This window comes from Drosophila takahashii, chromosome 3L (assembly GCF_030179915.1).
Source record: "Drosophila takahashii strain IR98-3 E-12201 chromosome 3L, DtakHiC1v2, whole genome shotgun sequence".
Classification (NCBI taxonomy): domain Eukaryota; kingdom Metazoa; phylum Arthropoda; class Insecta; order Diptera; family Drosophilidae; genus Drosophila; species Drosophila takahashii.
Window position 1 is genome coordinate 4,885,699 of NC_091680.1, and position 22,534 is coordinate 4,908,232.

Consider the following 22,534-nt stretch of genomic DNA (forward strand, 5'->3'; position numbering starts at 1 on the left):
GGAGATATCATCATCTTAAAAATGTCATTCTTTTCATATTAATTGGAATTAAGTCATATGAAGCCTTGTCTCAAACAATAAAACCAACTATCCATCAATCTCTGCTTTGATATATTTCTTAAAAGCTTTTTTCAATAGAATCCTCACCATTGATTTAACCCAATTCGAACCTTAATTCCCTCTTTTTTACCCTAATTTTATTTTATGGCACGTGAGTGAACCTTTATTGCCAAAAGCAAACCCTTTCGGCTGACTAATTTCAACATTTTTCCCGAGTCAGCCAAAAGTATCACCTTAAATTTTTGATAGATTGCCGGGCCTACAAAAACATGCTTGATTTCAGCGAATTATTGCGGAAACTAGTTTGCCCAAAGAAATATAAAAAAAGGCTTTTTATGCTCTTTCGAGGTGCTAAAATAAAAAATAAAACCCCCGCAACATTGAAGCGCAATTCGTTTCGCGTTTGATGGGATCAAAAGCTCAGCGGATGACAGCGAATGGAATGAAATAAATTTCATTTAAGGCTCCGATGCCGCATTAAGATCAATTATTTGATTATGAAACAAAATCTGCGTGAAATCTCCAACTCCGAATAGTTGACCCACCGACGATGTCAAATGCCGCCGCTGTAAATTTCAATTTCAGTTTCAGTCTCTCTAAATTTCAAGCGACAAGGTGAGAAAAAATAAAAACACATTTGATCGGCGAGCGATGATAAAGCCATCATCGGATGGTCTCCATCGCTCCATCTCAGTCGATCTCAGTCGTAAACCAAACAAAGGTTCAAACAAACCAGCCCGACGACTTGAATTCGAAACCGAATTGCAAATTTAAATTGAAATCGAAATTTCGTAAGATAACTATAATATATAATCCGCGGACCCATGCGAGATATCCGCAGCTGAACATGCGCCTAAAATCACATTATTTGCTTACTTAACTTTTATCACCGAGATTCGAGATTTCTATGATCGATCGATCGCTAATTGCCGGGGTACAGAGAAAAAGGTACCAGAAATCGGTATAAGTCGAGAAGAGGCGCCAGGTACGCGAGTGAGCCAGCATTGAGATCTCCGCTGGGCAATTGACCCACTAATAGGGCCTGTCAATAAACGCCTTTTGGCCATTGAACTTCAGCTCTTACAACTCCCCTTTTGAATTTTTTTCTGAAAATAACACAAATTAATTGCCCGCAAATCCTGTAGCATTTATTCAACAGTTTTCATTTCAAATTTTTATTGATTCCCCACAATCTACATGTTGCGCATGCCAGTTCTCTATGGGCCAAAAGAGCCCCTCGATATGGCTGAGTGATTCTCGAGCTCTGATCGGAAATTGGTTTTGTAGGCCCTGGGTTTCAGGGCATTTCCTGTGTGCGCATTTTATTCATAGCTTCACTGGCCACCCCAATATCGAAATTTATAGGAATATTATGATTGCCCAGCGTGAAATTGTGAGAATATTTCCCAAACGACGCGTCATCGACATCAATTAATGTTTTATTATGCATTTTATGTTTGTCCTTCGCAAAGGATATTCAATATCCCGGTGATATGCAATAGCTGTGCGAATGGTTTTATGCAAATGAGCAGCGAGCGGGGGTGGAAAAAGCGACTCTAGGGGAAGTGCTAAAATGTGGTGGATAACTGACGTTTTTCGGTGTCCTAATGGGTATAAAATTTTTGGAAAAACACCTTTTGAAAATCTCCTGACAACAATTAACCTAAAAATATGTCATAATCTCAAAATTTAATTTAATGTAGGCCCCACGTTGGGCGCCAATAATAAGTAAAAGTGCTGTTAATTAAAATAAATAAATAGGCTTCACAGCTAAAGTAAATAAAGCTATTAAAACAAAAATATAAATCTTCTAAAATCAGTTTTTCCTCGTAAACAAATCCAAAGCTAGGTCGCCAATAGACTCAATTAAATCCGCTTACAAATGGCGATCGCTAGAAACCACTAAACCATATCGCTCTCAATAGCAAAACTGACAAAATGGCGCGCTAGACGGGAACAGTAAATACTAGATACAAAATAGTAAATAGCGAATAGCGACAACAATAACCATATCAATATCAGTCAGTTTCGAGTGACTTGTCATTAGAATAAATAAACTTATATATAGGCAGCGGCAGAGGCAAATAAGAGCCGCATTTAAAGGCAGCCAATAATGAAAATAGATACACAGCACAGCGCAAACGATGGCTAATAGTCAACAACATCAGGCAGATATGTAAAGTAAAAAAAGCTGAATGGTGAAAAAAATAAAATAGTTAAGAGCCGGGGCAGAAAAAAAAACTGTCGCAAATTGCGGTCATTCGTCATGCGCACATGAGCAGAACGACGGCGGCAGCAGCAACAACACGGCAGCAACATCGACGTTACGGCAGCAACACCAACGACACGGCAGCAACTATAAGGCAAAACGCTTGGCAAATGGCGTCGTGCCAGTGGAGGGGTGGGCGGACTTTAAAGGGGGGATCCAAGCGCCAAAGGGGAGGTGGGGCCAAAGCGGTACGGGAAGCGAGAGAGAGATAGACTTCAGCAGCAACGTTTACCGGCTTTTGTTTCTCTTATTAACTCGGTCCCAGCGAAAAATAAATAAATAATTTCGTTGCTGTTTTTATTTTTACACTCCACACGCATCAATATGAGCATGCTTCAATGTTTAGTGGGCAGAGGAGTAGTGAAGATAATTTCTTGGAAGGGGTAAATGAATAAAAAAATCAGAACATAAGGAAATTTTAATTACAATTACTTTTTAAAATTAACTTCTAATGCTATAATATAACATTTTATTTCCAAACTTAAAAATATTACTGAGCTTTGAAATAATTTCCTCATTATCTGAATATTTATTAAAACATTATTTATTACAATAATATTTTAAAGCTTCGAGTTATTTATGTATTTTATAAATTTTACTTTTCCTCTAAGAATTTTACAAATTATTCACCCCCCTTTTCACCACCTCTGACCTTACTCTCCCCGCTTTTGCTGCCGTTTTTCTCTCCATTTGTGTTTTTTGTTTTGTTTCAAGCTATGAAATGTGTTTTGATTTGCTGCGCTTGCGAAGCTTAAGCTATTGCTCTGCCGACTTTTGGTTGGACGCTTTCAGCGGGTGTGAAAGGGGGGTTGAGGAGTGGTGGGTGGCAGTCAGGGGCAGCGACGGAAGGGGGGCTGTCTCAACATGGCGACGTTGACTTTTGCTGCTTAATGGTGCTTAACAGCCGTCGAGCGGAGCGGACTGAAAAAAGTTGAAAAGCTGAACAACTGAGCGAATGCGTGACACTGCGCATGAACCGCTCAACGGGAAGTATATACACTATAGATATATATAGCACATAATGACTATATACAATGGCCATCAGAGTTTTGTATCGGTGTGTATCTAGGAAGACAATTGCACTGAAACCGTTAGAACGAGAACGATTTGTCCGGTCGCCATTTTGGTTAAGCCATAAAATTCAGACTCTAAATAGAAAGAAAGAAGGAAATTAAATGGGGATTAAAGAAATCAATAAAATACTACAGTCCGATCGAAATCGATTAATAGCTACATTAACATTTATTTAAGTGCCCACAAATCTCAGGGCAAAATAGTTTAAAAAAGACAAAAGAAGCTACACAGTCGTAAAATTTAGTAGGTGAATTTTTAGCCATTCAATTTTATTTAAAAATAGATTTTATTATATTTTAACTAGTTAGTTTATATTTGTTTAAATTAAATGTGAAAGATTTGCCATGAAATAAATTAATATATTTTTATTTTTGGCTCTTTATTCTCTTTATTTCTATTACTACTGCTTTCCTAGACCTCATTATCATAACCATTCCCATATCCATTTCATTCAGCAATTTGTCTGCTATTAGTCTCTCTTACAATGTCGAAAAAACAACTCCAGCGGAGTATCTTTTCCCACCTTTCCCTGCCAGACGAAAATATTGGTCTATTGTTTGGTCTCCGACCGTTGTTATGATGGCTATTAACGCTATTATTATGAAAATTTTCAGCATCATTGATTTTTGTTACCGATTTTCTAATTTAACCAAATTATTGTTTATTCCCTCGTCGTCTGCCTCTTGCCATTGATTTATTTCATTTTGCCTTTTGGACTTTTATCTATTTTTGGAGTTTTGTTTCAACTCTTTGTCCCAGTCTCTCACCCACCAGTCCCCCTCCCCCTTCGAGCCCCCCTCAGCCCAATCCCAATAACTTCTGCCGGCCATGTCCATTTGGATTCGGTTTTTCTGTTAACTGGTTGCGTAAATATCTTAGCTTGGCCTCAATGAAATGCCTCCACTCCACACACTCGCAGCCCGATAAACAGACTCATAGATACGAAGACTTTTTCCTCAATGAAATGCCGAAAATTAGCATAATCTGCGCCAGCCTTTCTCGCTGGGCTTACACTAGACTGCAAAGTATAGGTTTTCTGGTGTTTTAGTTTTTAAATAAATCATTTTAATGTGACTATGGATTTTATTATGATTGTTTTAATGAATACAAATAATGTATTTATAATTATGAAATAATAAATATACAAATATCATTTGATCTCCGATTAGTTAAATTTAAATTTTTAAAGGCCCAGAAATTAAAAGTATTAAAGAATTCTTTCCTAATTAAATTAGTATTCCTCTACAACTGAAAAGTAAAAGTGTATGGATAAGTCTTCCTGTAGTACAGTGTTCCCTTTGAGGCGGCACACGCAGAGGGAAAATAAAAGCGAAACCTGTTCGCGTTTTAAACGAAAATCTTGTCGGACATGATGTTCCCCTCGGGTGGAGTGAATACGAATACGAATACGAATATTGGATGTTTGGATGTTGAATGTTGGTTCTCCATGGGCTGCTGCGGTTATTTGTTTGTTGGTGTCAAAGCTGTCACATATTTTATGCGACTCAGTCTGGGGAAGGGGGACGGCGGTTCAAGGGGTCAGCGAGCCCCACACGCATCCAGGTTTGTTACCCCCCTTAGTTTGATTCCCCTTCCAAAATCACTGCACATGCATTTTAATTTCCCAGTTGTGGGTAATTGCCTGGCACGTCCCCCGGGGCCATCATGCCGCATTTGTCTCAGGCTCAAGCGAGAGAGCTATGATTTCTTACCAACCGATTCTGCGAGTCGTGATTGCATTTGGCAGTTTCCAAGTTTCCGAGTGGCTAAGGGGGAAAAAGGGGGCTATAATGTCCAGGCCAGACATATGTTAGCCTTATAATTTATGCCCCTGTATTCTGTACGAATTTTGTTTATTAATTGTGCCAGCCGATCGTCAAAATATTTGCTGCTAGTAGCCCCCGGGCGATCCTTACTTTGGTTTATTTGTTTTTAAAACATCAAACTCCCCGTCCCTTTCCCCCTCTCGAAATCCCAACAATTTATTTAATTACATAGAACGCGCGCGATTGCCCAAGGTTGCCGATAATTTATATGTCACAGTTAAATTAAATGCATTTAACACACAGGAATCGAGCAAATAAACAGCAGACTCGCAGCAGAATAATTGGGAAGCGAATTTCTTGCTTTGTTTATACTCCTCCGTTGCTTAATTAAACTCATTTGGGTGGATCGTTAAAATAAATCAAACTGAAGGCGGGATGCTGATGCTGTAAGGGGTAATAAGTGAAATTAGCTAAATGAGCCATAAACAAAGCGCAGTTAGTGCGCTCAGTTAGTAAATTATAAATCGCTGGCGAAAATGAAAGTGAATTCCGGGGAGATGAGAAGGGGAGATTGAAGGTTAATCAACATAAAATAAATGGGGATTTAATTTTATTTAATATATTTAAATTTAATTATTATTCTGAGTCGAGTTTTGTTATACCTATTACAAAACATTAAAACAAATGGATAATTACTTCTATTTAATGTGCTTTAATTTAAATATTATTATTAAAATGTGTAATATTACAAATATATTAATAAATGGGTATTTCGTTATATTTTGTATATATTTTAATTGAAATATTTATGTTAAATGCGGTAATGTTACAATTTATTAAATTTATTAAATTAATATTACATTAGTGCCTCGACTGACCACATTTTCCCACTCCTCAAACCTTGTCATATTTCCACTCAGTCCAACTAAAATACTAAACGCTCTATCTCGCCTAATTAAATGTCGCAAAATAAATGCTTAATTGGACAGATAGACTGCTGAATGAGCAACTGATATGGCCGATATATTTTTGGATGGGGTAACCAAACGATCCAAACAGAAGTCGAGAAATGTTAAACAGTTGATGTCTGCTGGCATTTTAACTTGCCACACAATCTGCATATGCGACTTTGCCAATACGGCACACATGCGGCTGATATTTGAACGGCAGTCAGACGAAATAGATATGTGCCAAAAGATTTTGACAGGCCAACTATCAATTCATATCGTTAATGTGGCAAACTTCTCCCGGCCGCAGAAACTAATTGAAATGTCGATAAGGCAAACGTTTTGACAACTTGACAGCTGCCTAAAAACCAAATCGAAAGACTTAAAAACAGACCGTAAAAATACCGAAAAGCCCAACTGGAAATGTCACCTGGCAGAAGTTACTGCCTGGCCCACATTGCGTATACGCGGCGTTGACTCATTGTCTTCTAAGCACTCGCATGTGCCGCAATTTGACCCAGTTTTCGGGCACAATAAGAACCCATGACTCACGGCAACTCCAGTTTTGGATGTCCCAGCTGCCTCTTGGGCTCCTTTGAGGCATTCGCCAAATTTATGCGCACAATATGCGAAATTTATTGTAATGACAATCGCTTAGTGCATAATTCGCTTCCCGCCCCCTTTTGCCAGTACGTTTATTTCATTTTTATTTGTTGTGCTTTTTGAGCAGGAAGCGGGCAATCATTGTGGCTTGTTTTGTTGCTTGTCGTTCGGCTTTGGGTTTTTTTATTTTGGATGCAGCTGCTCCAATTGACGCCCACCTGCATGAAAACCGAGCAGAGGGGCTAAATCTGACGTCAAAGTGGGCTGAGATGTGCATAAATCAAAGTGAGAATTAAGTGTCCAAGGCAGGAACATAACAAATGAAAATCATTTTCAGGTTTTGCAATAAAATTTCGTTCCTGAATATTCAAAAAAATGTTTAAAAGTAAAAAAGTGATGTAATCAAATGAATCAAATATGCATAATTGCATATAATATTTTTCTTGCTTTTAAATTTGTCTTATATTTATAAAAATATGTTTTAGGTTATCCGAAGTTCCTTAATATTAAAAAATATATTTAAATATCATTGAATTGAAATACATGCTAATTGTAAAAGTAAAGCATGCAATGCCCTCTATATTTTTCTTATACTTTAATTTTTATTTAACCCGTTTTCAGCTATCTAAATATTTGTTTACAAAAGCCAAAATCAAGCTTTATATCCCAAAAAATCCTTCATTACGCAGGTGTCAGCCTCGGCTTTTCAGACTCGGCCTCTCATTTTCCCCGAACAATGTGCATCATTAACGCAAAAAGCTCGTTGCTGCCGCATTGTGACTGCCTTTTTGCAACTCGTTAACAAAAGCGCAAATATTTTAAGCTTACATTTCGTTTTGTTTTGTTATTTTTACAAATATTCGGCGGGTCTTAATGAAGTGCGATTCAGATTCCACGGCGGGTGGAAGAGATCGGCAAATGTGTATTAACTTTATTTTTGTGGTCTCGCCAAATGAGGAAGTTGAAATGTTTTTAGCAAGTGAAATACCCCTTGAAAGCCAGAAACCCCTTGAAAATCATCGGGGACTGGGACTCACGTGCGACTGACTTTTGTGGGCTGGTCTCTTGACCATTTTTGGGCAAACTCTTTTTTATTTTTTACTTTTTGGCTCTTGCATTGATTAACGCATTTCTTTGGCTGTCCGGAATTGTTGTTGTTTAACCCATTGTTGTTGCTTCTGTTTGTCTGTTTTTTCGGATTTTGTCTGTTTTTCTGGTGGAGCTGCCGTTTTGGCAAGTGATTTATGCCGCCGTTGGGGGAACTGCAACTGACACATTGCGGAGACACATTTGTAGCTAATAAGTTTAGTGGCATAATGAATGGCATTTGAAAAGGTCCATTGAATCGACAATTGAGAATAAATGTATAGAGTGTGGTTGGCTGGGGGATTGCAACACGTTTGAAAAGCTCAAATGAATCACGCCGAATAAAATCTGGGTCAGCAGAAGTTGGCATATTTGGTGTGAGATTGAGAAATGGGAAATTTAATCGGTCGGCAGAGAAATTCTAATTCAATGAACCGGATTCTGATTTTTTCGGAGTTTTTATTCAATGTAAAAATCAGAATTTAGAATTCCTCGACGCTGGAAAAATACTTAAGTAATAAATTTATTAATTTCCGCCTTTTTAATAATCAGCATTATTGTAAAACTCATATTAAGTCCACATAAAAATTATCCAATCAAAAGTTTAATTTACCTGCGCCTTTAATTACCCAGTGATTCCCTTTATTGCTCCTAATATAAAAAAGCCATAAGACTCATCGCCACTTTATTGTGCATTTTATTCTCGATTATATGAGTTTTATGATATTAAAACTCTAATTGATTTGTTTAGAAAGGTTTTTGTTAATGTAAAAATAAAATAGCAATTAAATATGGTTTTTCTTTTAGTTGGATATTTTTCCCCGGACAAAATAGCTATTAGTTTGTGTTTCTCCCTCTTGATTACCTGTAGTTTTTCTCTCTTTTACCTTCACTTCGCACTTAAATGGAGGAAAAAACACACAATGTCCGACATTGCGAGTTAATTTCTTTAAAGACGCGCACGCGTCGTCGACAGCACACGCCAATGCCAAACGGAACACCTTCGCAAAAGGTGTTAAAATGCCGGCTCTAAAGGGCAGAATGCCCGCCGAAAGGACAAGGGGTGCCAGGGGTTAAGGTGGCTGCCTGGGTAATAACCCGAACGCTAATGAAAGAGACACTGACGGCGGCGAATGACGTCAAAGTTGAAGAGCAGGGGGTTTAAATACCGAAAACGAAAACGAACTCTCCAGAGGGTTAAGGTCTCTCGATCCTTAAAACGATATATGTATGATATGGGGGCGAGAGCTGAGCTAAATTTATGATGATGATCTCAAATTTGATCGCAGCTGATGGATGATGAGCCGGAGTTATTGGTCACTTGCAGCTTTGCAGCTGCCCCTATTAAAGATGACCAGCAACATTTGATTTTTTTAATGGACTTTCGAGAAATCGAAAATAGAGTGGGGGCTCAGCTGAAGATAAACGCTTCATGCTTTTCTTTTAACACCTTTTCGAGAGATTTGTGCTGTACTGTGTTGTTTGCCCTGCCACTTAGCGCCTCTTTTACGATTAGAAAAAATAGGAGAGAAAATAAGTTGGCGAGGGGCAGACCTCATTTAATTATGTAAACGACACGAGCGTGGATCGAGTAGAAGATACGAGACCCATTTATGTCAAATTGACACCTTGTGTGTCCCCCAGCAGTTTCTCCAGGCCTCTTATACACAGGAAAAAAATATGAGCATTCACATCCAAATAATTCTCATTTGTATCCTTACCTTTAGTTCGTAAAAATTTTAATTAAATTTTAGTTTTTACTTTTAGCATTTAAATCTATATTTTTCTTGCTTCCTCTACATAATATATTTATTATTGATCTGGGATTCAATTTTAAAAACATGGCTTTAATATTAATTAATAATTAAAAACTATTCCAATTTATATAAAAAAATATATTTTTTATTTAATTATTCTTTTTTTTCTGTGTACCTCTAGAGTTTCCAAAATTCCGCTTCGGTCTCCCCCTTCTCTTCGTTTTCCCCAGCCTAATACACTTTAAATATTTATGAGCCCGTCTTGCGCTCTTTTACCTAATTGATGAGTTCGGCTCAGATAAAGGTGTTAAAGTCGGTTCGGCCTTCGGTGGAGTGAACAGATTTTCCCTATATCCGAAGACTGAAGTCTGAAGACTGGCTTGCAGTGGACTGTTTGCTTTCGCAGGTGCCAAAGCAAAGCGAAGGAGACGCGTCCAGCTGTGCCGACAAATTGTGGCTGGCGACAAGCAAATAAACAGAATCAAAGCCCGCAGAGTTTCCCCTTCCACCACTTTTCCCCTTCCGCGATTTGCTCGCGTGTAAATGATTCTCGCCGGGGAATGTCCATGTAAAGAGTTCCGAGTTTCCACAAGAGGCGGTGTGTTGTGGCACAGGTAACTCTTTCGGTATCGTATAGTAGCAGGTAGCGCTTGGCTTGTCAATACCTACACGCCTGCCTGCGGACCGAGACCCATGTGGCATATGCCGCGAGCAGGGAGCCTAGACTGCAGGAAAAAACAGGGGGATACACTCAAGACAGTTTGGAATTTATTTTTATGCATGGAATATTTATTAAAAATATTTAGGATAAATAAAAACATAAACTTATTTGGTACTCCTTATATAAAAATAATTATTTCATTTAATATTAATTATTTTGCAAGAATATCTGTTCTTATTTTAAGTTAAATAAATGTAAGAATTAATAGTTAAATATTTTTAATGTCAATGAAAAATTAAAATAATTGAGAAAATAAACGACGTACTTATTTTGAATTTTATTAAAATTTAAAAATACAACCTTTCTTTTAAAGGCTAAATAATTTTTTTTAGCCTGTAAATCTCTGTGGAAAATTAACTTAAATTTGTGGGTCCACATCCCACAGGGCTTCCCAATGGCCATTCGACATTCGATGCAAATCAGTGGAGCAGCCAGCGGAAAGCCTCCTCTGAGCTCTGAGCAAATGCAAAGTGGACACAAAATGCAATTCCCAGAAATTGACTGCAAATCGCGCGGAGGAGACACACAGGCCTCAAGTCCCCTGGTGACATTTAAGTTGGCCAAAAAAAAAGTAAAGGAAAAGCGGGAAAAGCTAGGAAAACCAAGGAGTTGGCCATTTCGCAAACGAAACGAAACGATGCAAAACGCATGTCGAGCATGGGCTGCACTTGTCGTTCGGCCTCCGAGGAAAAGAGCGATCCAACTACTGTTCCAAATTTGATTTGCCATGCTGATTTGGCCGGCGGAAAATGCGGAAAAACATAGTTGGCATAGTTTTCCCCCCGCTCTCTCACTCTCTCGTTGGCCAAGATTTATGTGCGGTTGGTCCAATAAAATAATTGCCAGCGATTTTTTATGCAAATCGCTTTTCGCTCCTTGGCTGAGTCATGGCCAAAACAAACCATTCATATATATAAGCATATAGGTTATACTATTTTTACGATCTTCGGGGGGTTTTATGGACCAGCGTTTAGTTTTTATGGCGCCCGGGGTTCGGGGTTAATTCGCTGGGGATCCGTGGGCTTATACAGAGGGTTCAGCCCTGGGATTTGACATTGGTTTTGGTTTCGAAACGAAAGACTCTGGCAACGAACTTGCTCTCTCGCCTCGCCACTCCAAGCCAAACGAAAGACTCAGGCAACGAACTTGTTCTGTCAAGTCTATTGCTTCCTGCCTTAATGGAAACTTTCACTCGGCGGCGCTAATAAACATTAGCCACCATTTCATTAGACAAATTTCAGGAAATATACATATACTTTATATATATTTTTTGCACTCAATTGAAGTTTGGCCCTGGGGCGGCGATTGGCAATTGGATTCGCGAACAATACACCATCGACGATTATTTAACGATTATTTGGTGCTATAGCTATAGCATTTCTACCATTGCTTTCTTGCTTTCTGGCCTTTCTTTCTTTTTTCTGGCCTTTTGTCTTGGCCTAGCAATTACTTTTGGCCGGCTTTGAAGGCCGCTTCTGCTTATCCCCCCAATGGATCTTGGCTTTTGTTGGCTGTTATCAGGCTTTCATTGTTTTTTTGCACTGGGTGTGTGGGGGGAATTACGCTTACTCAGTTGATGAACCGATATTCGGCACGTGCCGTTAATGAAGTCTCGGGGCAATCGCTTTAGAAAGCCTATGATGATATTTTGTTATATATGTTTTTCGGGAATTACAGCACCAATTAGATCGCTATCTTCCTATCCACCTTTTGTGTGGGCCTCTCTCGCCTCTTGACTTGACTTTTTATAACCCCATTCTGGTCAAAACCATTTAGGCATTTAATTTATCGCTTCCCGCAGTTCAAATGCCTTTGTTATTGATATGATTTGGACCCATTTCTTACGGGTTTTATGGAGCGACATTTATGAGCGACTTTATGCGCAGCTGTCCCAAGATCGAACGCAAAATGGCCAATTTTATGGCTCAATATCGGAATCGACGCAGCTAAGAAAATGCCTCTCGCATTAATAGAGCTTTTTATCCAAATAAACAGTTGGCAATTTGACATCTTTTTTATTTCGGTATTTTTGGCATATTGATGGTCGTTAATAGATAGAGTTAAATTGAAAAGAAATGTCAAGCGGTTGGACGGCTGGCTCTTTAAAATGCAAAACGGTTGCCGGGGTAAAAGAAACACAGACAATAAAAGTAACAACGAATATAATGGAACATAAAATTTATTAATTTTTATGGGTTTTATTTTTTTTTTGGTTTTTAATTCAGAGAGGCAGACAAACGCTTCCCCGTTTGATTCCATTTCTCACAACAAGTGCCAAATTTGGTTTGAGATCCGAGGTTCTTGACCACGAACACACACGCACGTGCGACCGGTTTGCGTGTGTAGTGGTGCGTATATCCGAATGCCGAGTGCCCAGTGCTTTATTTTGCATATTTTGTTCGATTTTAAATGAAGTCACGTTGCACTCGTAAAGCCGATATTTATGTTTGTCATTATTTTTTATGCTTTCTGCTTGTTTTTCATATAAATATTACCTTTTTGTGTCTTGTTTTTTGGTTTTCGGGGGGACCCCGAGCACTATATACATGTGTATGTCTTGTTTTCCGCGGCGGTGGCGTTAAACAATAGTTAACAACTTTATTTGTGCACTTAACGCTTTCGGCCATTAAGACTCAAGCAACTCCTCACGTTTCGGCTGCCATTCACCTGAGAAATGCCAAAGCAGCAACCTCAGTTTCAGTTGCAGTTGCAGTTGCACTTGCAATGTTGCTGGTTGCAGGTTGCAGGTTGCTGTTTTGCTGACTGGCTGCATCTGCGGCAGAAGCCGCCACCAGTCATCGCCATCGCCTGTCAGTCCACATAAAAGTCAGAGATGGCTATGAAAAATCTCCAAAACGAATCGCTAAACAGCCGCAAAATGCACTCGAAACGGGGCATGCCGAATGCGAGTCGCGGAATATGAGAAAATCCACTCAAATTATTCGAGTACTGCCGGCGAAACGAAAACGAAGCCTTTGTTTCCCTTTTGGGAATGCCGACAGGTGGAATTTTGGGGGAATGGTGGCGAGTTTCACAGAAAATTAGGATTTAATTAAGAAATATATAAAAAATAGTAAAGATAATTATAAAAATTAAATATATATATAAATATATTAAATATAAATATTAAACAAAATATTAAATGTTACAATTATACCTGTTATGTAATTCTTTTATTAATATTCATGAGCGGAAACTCTTTAACTCATAAATAATAACTCTAACACCTAAAAAAGTGACAAAATCGCACCTCAAAATAATTAAAAAATATATATAATTATGGACACCTCCAAAAATGAAAATATTTCCATAGTCAAACAGCTCTCTTTCAGCCATTAATTCACAATTCCCTACTCAAGCCAATGACACCTCTCAAAAAGCGATTGTCAAAGCAATTGACCCCTTCAATAATTATAATTTCTCGTAGTGAATAAATCACTCACTCGCAAAGAATATGAATCACATGACTGCAACAGCTGCAGGAGAGTCAAAACTAGACACTAAACCCAATTCATCAACACTCCAAATGGGTCAAATCAATAAACAATAACATAAAATGTCCAAAGACTTCGGCGCAAACGGGCAAATAACTCACAGACGAAAGCGGGACATATGTACCTACACTCGAAGTTCGAACTCCCTTCTCCCGAACAATTTATGCAAATTTTTATACGCACATATAATAACCATTTATCGACGCTGCCTTCAGAGGCGATTATTGACAACGGCATTTTAATGTTTAACAAAAAAAATCATAAATAAATAAAAATACTTTGGCGTGCCAGTCAAGCAGTAGAAAAAATTGAAATTATAAGTACCTGAGCATAATTTCACCTCACCAAGAAGAAATGTCCAAAAGAACCAGAAGTTCATAATTGAAATTCATGTTTGTGGTTCTGTTGGCTGTCACACAATTACCGTTTGGCTGGTGGAGCTGATGGTGCCCCAAAGTCCAATCGAACACACTTAAAGATTCCGCCAGGCTTTCAAAACGACGACGCTCCACGCATTCTTATGAGGTCATTTGCGTGGGGAGCCCACTAAATGCGCCCTAGCTGCCATGAAAATCCCCAGTGAGTACAGAACATTTGCCAAGTGGAAAAGTGGAAAACTCGTGGTTCGTGGAAAACCGCAGAAAATGGCAGCCACACACTCACATTACTCATACGACCCGCAATGAAACACAGAAATCTATTAAAATTATCACACGCCATGTTGACCTCAGCGGCGAGCAAACATTACTCAAAAGCCCAAAAAAAAATGGCAAAAATCCATAGCCTCAAAAAAAAAGAAGAAAATAAAGCGACCGCAGCCAATAAAATGAAAAATGCTGGCGCAAAAATATTGCAGCTAAAATAATTTGCCACGCTCGTAAATTTTCAGCTCATAAAACAGAAACGAGGCAACATTTGTTGTCGGAGTTTCGAAGTTTCCAAGTTGTTTTTAGGTTTTGGTTTTGGGGGGAGTGAGTGAGTCAGTGTCGGGCATTTCTCGAATTTGAGTCAGATTTTCGTAGCTTTCTTCTATTTTTTTTTATGTTTTTTATGGCCAGCCTTCGCCGATCGACAGTTGGTTTGATATATGGGCCCTTGGCTCCCCTTCATTTGCATGTGAAAAGCCGGCTTGTTGGCCTGTTGGCGTATAAAAAATTTCACTAATTTGCCAAATGATTATTATGTTTGCCTAAACCACCTTATGTGTTGCCATAAATTAGACAGTCTCTGTTCTCTTCGAAATTAAATAAAACAAAAGGCAAACAAGACGAAGAAACAAAAGGAAAAAGTAACAGCACAATCAAATATAAACTTTATTTTAACCAAAGAAAATTCCATAAAATAAAGGAAGTAAACTTGATGTGTAAATCATCTCCAGAATTAGCAATTTGTAGGCCTCAAAATAAAAACTAAAAAATCTACACTCTTGGCATAACAAAGGCCACAAATTTAGCGCGTTTCTATTTGTTCTCGTTTGCGCAGCCTGCCGAGAGAGATATTCAAATTCGACAAATACGCCACTCAAAACAAATGACTTAGACAACGAACTTGCATTCCCCTAAAAGCGCATGAGCATTAAGATTTCCGATCCCCGAGCGGCGGCAATAAAAATAAAAATCCAAATCAAAATCGAAATAAAAATAAAAATCAGACGACAAATCTACAAACAACAAATTTCGGTGCCCAAGCAAAACGAAATTGAAGCGAAGAATGCAATAAAAATAAAGCCAGCGAGAAGAGAAAAGAAATGAACGTAAAGATAAGAGTCGAATGATGCGGTTTCGAACGGTCAGGGGACAGGGGGCACGAGATTGCTCAAGTGGCAGCAGAAAGTGTTGCAGGGCGATAAAAGTTTAATCAAAATTTATGGCCAGGGAAGCGGCGCAGATAGAGCTGGATGCTGGAAGAAAAAGAAACAGAAGAGGGAGGAGGTTTGGAGCTCTGATTGCCCAATGGACCATATAGCACACGAGTTACTAAGACTATCTGCTGTTAGTTCAGCAAAAGAAAGAGTCTCAGAATTTTTTACAAAGAAAAATAAATAGATTTTTCACCCAATAGAAATATTAAAATATTTTATTTTAAAGGAATAGCTAACGGATACACATATACAAATTAGTCCATTACAAATGTAATTACAAAATATGTAGATATGATTTTAAAATTGTTCCAAATGTGTATTTTCAAAATAATTAAATATAGTTATCAATATTTAGAATCAGGTAAATTCTAAATAAATATTTAATTAAAAATGTATTTTTAATGATAAAAATCTATTCAAATCCTTACTTGTTTAGTTTATATTTTCTCTCAGTGTATTTTTTCAATTTCTCATAAATATTTCCTTTTCTCTTTGCTTTTTCCCTTTGGCAGTCCCCGGAACTGGACTATCGGCACGAGCTGATGGGTCGTCTGCACAAAATCGAGCCCGCCGATGTTGAGCTTGAGGTTCTGGCAGCCGCTGCTGCAGCCGCCAACAACAATAACAACAACAGCAGCAGCAACAACAACAACAACCACAGCAGCAACAGCAGCAGCAACAACAGCAACGGCAGCCAAACACCCACCGGCAACAGCAACAACAACAACAGCTTGACAGCCGGAGGCCATCAGCAACATCAGTTCCACCACCACCTGCACCACCACCACTCGCATCAGCACCACCACCAGCACCACCATTTGCACCAGCACCACTCGCACAGCCTGCAGAGTGGCGAAAGTGGTGCATCGGAGGCGTGGCCCCACCTCACCGGCCCCTCGTACGCCAGCGATGTTGCACATACGCAGCAGCAACATCAGCAGGCGCAGCAGCAACTGCAGCCCGCTGGATCCCCGAATTCCAACTCAAACGGAGCCTACGGCTGTGCCCCTCTGTACGATGGAGCGCCCTACGAGGTGGCACTCGGGGGTTATGGTGGTGCGGTGGTTGCGTCAGCGGGTGGTGCGACTTCCAGCGACAAGGAGTATCTATATGGTGGGTATTTTTGGGGGGATCGGGAATGGGAACTTTGATGGGCACACAAAATTACACGCATGGTGAAATCTCGCAAGTCAATAGCAAAGTAGAGAAAAACAAGCGATGGCAACGTGTTTGCGGCTCGGTGCCGAAATGTGAAATCTGAAACCGCCCAAAAGATGGAGAAAAAAAGGCAGACAGGCGGGAGACCCTGCTCAGAAAACTGATTGAGGTCGCCACGAACTTTTAATGAGCTGTAGATAAATTATTAAAAAATATTTAAGGTCGTATCTAAATTTTAAAAATATTTGATACATGATTCAACATTTTTTATAATATTTTTTAAGTCTTTAAAGAATTACCTGGATTATTTATGATATTTATACATCATTTGGAAAATATTTAAACATTTCTAATTTGGTCAAAATACAAAAATACTTAAATTCCTTTGTAAAATACCCCTAAATTACATCGTATTTAAGCTCCACTGTAGTAGCCACCATCCACCATCAATCACTGAACCAAAGCCTATCAATAAACACCTGAACCCTAGACGAAAAGTTTCAATTCTGATTGTGGGCCCGCCGCTAAATAGCAACTAGCAGCTCTAAAAATAGTCAAACAAATGAGCATCTGTTTAGAAATTTCATGCATATGCGAGATTTCATTGTGTACATTAATAATTCCCCATGCCGCGATTTGCATAATGTGTTAGCAGGCGATTATAAGGCGCTTTTCTCTCTCTGTATTTTATTTTCTGATTTTTTTATTCTCGATTTTGATTTTTGATTGCACAGAAACCAAAAACAAAGAGGCTCTGTACGCCGATCCGCTGGACGATCCCTACCAGCGACCCGTGCTCTGGGACGATATTACTACCTCAATCCAAAATATCGATCCGGAGAACGCGCTCATGCTGAGCAGTAGCAACAGCAACAACAACGGCAGCGGCAGCAGCAACACTACCAGCGAACCTGCAACATCGCAGCTGCCGCAGGTCAAGATGGAGGCGATCGATGAGAGTCTGCTAGAGACTTTCTCGACCCCTTTGCTCAGTCCCCTGGAGATAAAGACGGAGAAACAGCAGCAGCAGCAGCAACAGCAGCGACAACAGCAGCAGCAACATCAGCAGCAACAGCAACACCAGCAGCAACATCAGCAGCAGCAATACCAGCAGCAACACTATCAGCAACATTATCAGCAGCAGCAGCACTTGTACCAGCATCATCCCAGCCTGGCGCTGCCTGGCCTGCCACCCGCTGTCGAGGTGGTGGAGTTGCAACTGCAGCAGCAGCAGCAACACCAGCAGCAGCAGCAACATCTGCAGCACGGCGGCAGCAGCAGCAACAGCCCCAAGCTGGCGACCCCCGGCGACAGCAGCAGCAACACCTCCTCCTATCAGCAACAGTACGCATCTCAATTGGTCGCCGGATCGGGCGGCGGCTATCTCAACGGTAGCAGCAGCAACTCCTACGGCTACAGCTGGCACAGCAGTCAGGTGAGTCCAGGGGATTTGCATACACATGAAAAAAGAACCACTAACTCTAAAAATATTTTAATAGCATATTTAATATTGCATTTAAAGCATTTAAATATTTTTAAAATTCCTTATGGAATAAAAAAACAATTTTTTTAAAGATAAAACATGTAATTTTGAAAACAATTCTAAGAACATTCATTAAACATTTTCTTTTGCTAACAATAATAAATAAATAATTTTAAAATGTAATATAACATTTAAAAAAAACATTTTATTATATTTTATATATTATAAATACAATGTTACAATTTCCCTTTATATTTCCCCCTCTGTAACCTTCAGACCTTCCATACCAAATACCAAATACACCCGCCATCAGCCGCTGCCTCAGCCACCGCCTCCGCCACTGCCACGCCCACAGCTCAACTCGGTGCTCAACAGCAACAACAACAGCAGCAGCAACAACTGCAGCAGCTGTGTCCCCCCGCGGCGCCCAGCACCCCCTCGGCCTCCTCCTCCTCCATTTCCTCCTCCTCCGCCTCCTCTGCGAGTCGCCACATGTTCGTGCCACCTTTAACACCACCCAGTTCGGATCCCGGCAGTCCGGGCAGCTCGATGGTGGCAGCAGCAGCCGCGGCGGCAGCCCAACGACGTACCACCCCCCCACCGCCCTATCAGCAAGGTCATGTGATGGGCCTACTCAACCCACCGCCCACGCTGCAACTTCTGGGCGGGGCAGTCACGGGGAGCAACGGCAGCAACTGCCCCACCGCCACCACCACTCTGACCACCCTAACACCCGCCAGTGCCATTCAGCAGCAGCAACCACAGCAGCAACAGGTGCAACAGCAACAGCAACAACAGCAGCAGCAGCAGCCACCGCCCACCCCCCGCTCTTCGGGGGGCGGGAGGCGTGGCCGGCACTCGCACCACCAACCGGGAACCGCCGCCCACATCGCCAGCCTGATGAGCGTGCGAACGGTGCGCTACAACCGACGGAATAATCCCGAGTTGGAGAAGCGACGCATCCACCACTGTGATTTCGTGGGTAAGTTATAGAGAATATTTTAAAGAATAAGTTCAGGAAATGTACCTACTTTGGGAATTTAAAAATACTTATAATAAAATATGATTAAATCGCCTTTTATCTAGATATTAACAAAAATTCCGCGAAAAATCTTAAAAAAAATCAGTTTTGCCATAAAATCGTAGTTCCGAATTTTCCTCAACAAAAATCTGTTTTTTTTTTCAAAACTTAGTTAAAAATTTTCCAAATATGGAGTGTCATACCTTGTTAAACTCGTAATAAAATTCCCAATCAATTGACATTCAAATCTGCTAACTTTAATTTTGGTAAATTTTTTTCGAATCATGATGATGTATCCCCTTAACAAAAATTCAAAATTTTACAAAAATATATATTTTTTTTAATTTTCAAAAAAAGTGATGAGGATTGTTAGCTTAGGTTATTAGATGAAGAAAGCAATTTTCCTTTTACCTGTAGCACCTATTTTACCAAAGTTACGACGAAAAAAAGCAGAAAAAATTCCATATTTTCTAGATCTGTTGAGATGCGCTTCCTCATCTCTCGTTATTAGTCTCCACATGCCCCCATATCGTTTATCATTTGGCGCGCTTTGCGACACTTTTCGTAACAAAGTGACCCCTCCGTCCCCTTTTGCGCCCACTTCGGTGAGCCAAGCAAACTCCACTCCACGTGCGATCCTCATTGCGCATGCGTGCCGCGTTTTTCCAATCGGCATTTATTTATTCTCTATTTATCTATACATTTATTTATTATCTTTTCTGTTCGCTGAGATGTTTGCTATTTGCTGTTGCCGTTTTCTTGCTGTGCGACTGACAGTTCCCGCTGCCAAGTTTCTGGTGTCGCAGTCGCTGTTGTGGCGCTTTTTCAATTGCCTTCTTTGTAATTCTAATTAGCCAATTGCCATATTTATGTAAGAGCTGCGGGCCACCTTCCCTGGGCTTTTGTTACAGTTGCATGATTTTGTTGTATTATTTTTTTTAGCTTGGCCAAGTGCGTTTTCAATGTCAGAGGTGGGCGTCTAGATCGTTGAGTCAGCAGCTTTGATCGATGGGGAGAAATATGATCGGTACTGCTGAAAGAATTAAATTATAGAAGAATTTATAGTAATTTTATTCAAAGTATGCACAAGAAATAATTACAAGAGTAATGGTCATTCAAGATAATGTGTCTTTTTGTTTAAGGTTTTTTGTGAGCTATTTAAGAGTTTATCTTATCAAGAAAATCTCAATATTTACTGACCATCCGAATGTTCAAAATGTTCAAATGTTCAAAATTCCGTTTGTCATATTTGCTTTAATTTCAAATTGCACTTAAAGTTTAAAATCCTTTTAATTTATAAAAACGTTAAAACTAATATTCCCATATTTATAATTTAAAAAACCGCAAGGTTGTAAATTAAAAAAACCTTTCAATAAAAATGTTCTATTAAAAAATATTAGCAGTCAATTAATCTAAAAACAACCTAACATCACTTTTGCGATAAAGAATCTAAAAATAGATCGGCTTTGAATCACTTTAAGATCTGCCAATAAAGTAAACAAGCTTTTCTTAGTGCTAGATTTTTTCCCCCATTATTCGCAGGTAGCTTAATCTTTTTAACCGAAGATGAGATCACATCACCCGCAGTCTCGCCAGAATAACTGCTTCAAATACCCATTAGCTAGCGATGGATCACTATTACGAACCCAAAGCCCAAAAGCACTTAAGGCGACTCTGTCTGGCTCAGGCTGAAAATCAAAAAAAAGAAAAATAAAAATAGAGAAAAATCTAAACTCCCAGCCAGACGCATTCCGTCCGTGTCCCAATGTCGCTTGTTCGAAGCCGACTACGTGCGTTGCCACTAATAAATAATTGACAATTGTCTGACACGTTGGCCATGGCCATTTTGAGGCAACTCCGGCCGCAGCGAACGCTGTCCAAATGAAGTTATTATGCCATAAGCGCACGCATCAGACAGTGAGATATGTGAGGTTTGCTTCGGATTGGATTGGATTGGGTTGGATTGGAGGAGTTCCTGCGATTCGGCAGCGCTTTTTGGTATCTCCAACTGTCTAACTGTCGGCGATCGTTGCAGGTTGCATGTTGCTAGTTGCTAGTTGCTGCTGCAGCTTGTCAGCAACATTCTTCACTGGCAGCGAGGCAGCCAGGCATTGTGTTTCGTGGCACGTTGCCCAGGCAGCTTTCAATTAGAGCCGTACGTGCGGGGATCCTCGGGAAATCCTTTTTTGGTCAACGTAAAATGCCTCATAAATGTCACTCGCTCTGCGGTGTTGCAAGTTGCAGTTGCTACTAAAGTTGCAGGTCGCAAGTGAATCTCGTGCAACTTTCACCCGCTAATTAAAGGCCCACGCCCACTGACCCACTTTATGGGAATGGAGCTCTTCTATCGGAACTCGAGATTCGAGGCTCCTCTGTAAATCTGATATTTTTTGGTGAACGTGAAAAGTGCAACCAAGTGCACTCGAAAAATGTTATAGTCTTCCGATGCCCGAAGCCATCAACAATTATTGGCAATAAATTCGGTTTAGTTGGTGTTGGCAACGAAGTCTTCCTAACGAAGATAGCAATTACAATAGTTAAAAGGCCCCCTTCAGTTTATGTGTTTGTTTATGCTTTGATTTCTAGGCGCCAAATATTTAATTATGGTTTCTACTAAGAAATTTGACAACTTGAAGTCTTTGTTTACTTATCGATTTTATATTCTTTGATAAGTCATATTATTTATTTATGTAGTTAAGATTAAAGAGATGGTATTTCTTTCTGATAAAAAAATCCTATAAAAATTTCTCATTAATTATTTTATTTTAAAAATGCAAAAACAGTGTTTTAATTAATATTTTTTCAGGTTGTTCCAAGGTCTACACGAAAAGCTCGCATCTGAAGGCCCATCAAAGGATCCACACCGGTGAGTTTCATATCTAAACTAAAGCCAAAACTAAAACAGCCCACTTAAAACCCAACCACCCACTTGATGACCCCACATTTGACCCCCTGTCTCAGATTGGTCCACTGCGATCCTTCAGCTCGCATGTGGGCTGTATGGGCTGTGTGCTGAGCACCACTGAGCAAAAAACTGACCCAACTGCACCACTGAACCGCCGATGAGCCACCGGCGAACAGCTGCACCACTTGGTTTTCGGGACGTTGGGCAACCGTCGCCTTTTGATTAATTCGCGCGCTCATATTTGTAGTTGCCAGCACATAATTTGCCAAGGCCCAGAGAGCTTCGAGCGCCTTTTTTTTGAGTGCCATGCACTGGAAAGAATTTTTAAT

The 22,534-nt window shown here is 39.8% G+C and overlaps 1 protein-coding gene across 1 annotated transcript in view; it reads left to right on the plus strand.

The window, feature by feature from the left end:
• The window catches only part of dar1 (dendritic arbor reduction 1), a 31,177-nt gene that overhangs the window by 4,195 nt on the left and 4,448 nt on the right, over positions 1 to 22,534 (plus strand). The window contains exons 2-5 of the mRNA XM_017154368.3: positions 16,151 to 16,751; positions 17,531 to 18,231; positions 18,556 to 19,261; positions 22,107 to 22,166. Of these exons, the coding sequence (XP_017009857.2) occupies positions 16,151 to 16,751; positions 17,531 to 18,231; positions 18,556 to 19,261; positions 22,107 to 22,166 (2,068 nt within the window). The remainder of the gene's footprint in view (positions 1 to 16,150; positions 16,752 to 17,530; positions 18,232 to 18,555; positions 19,262 to 22,106; positions 22,167 to 22,534) is intronic.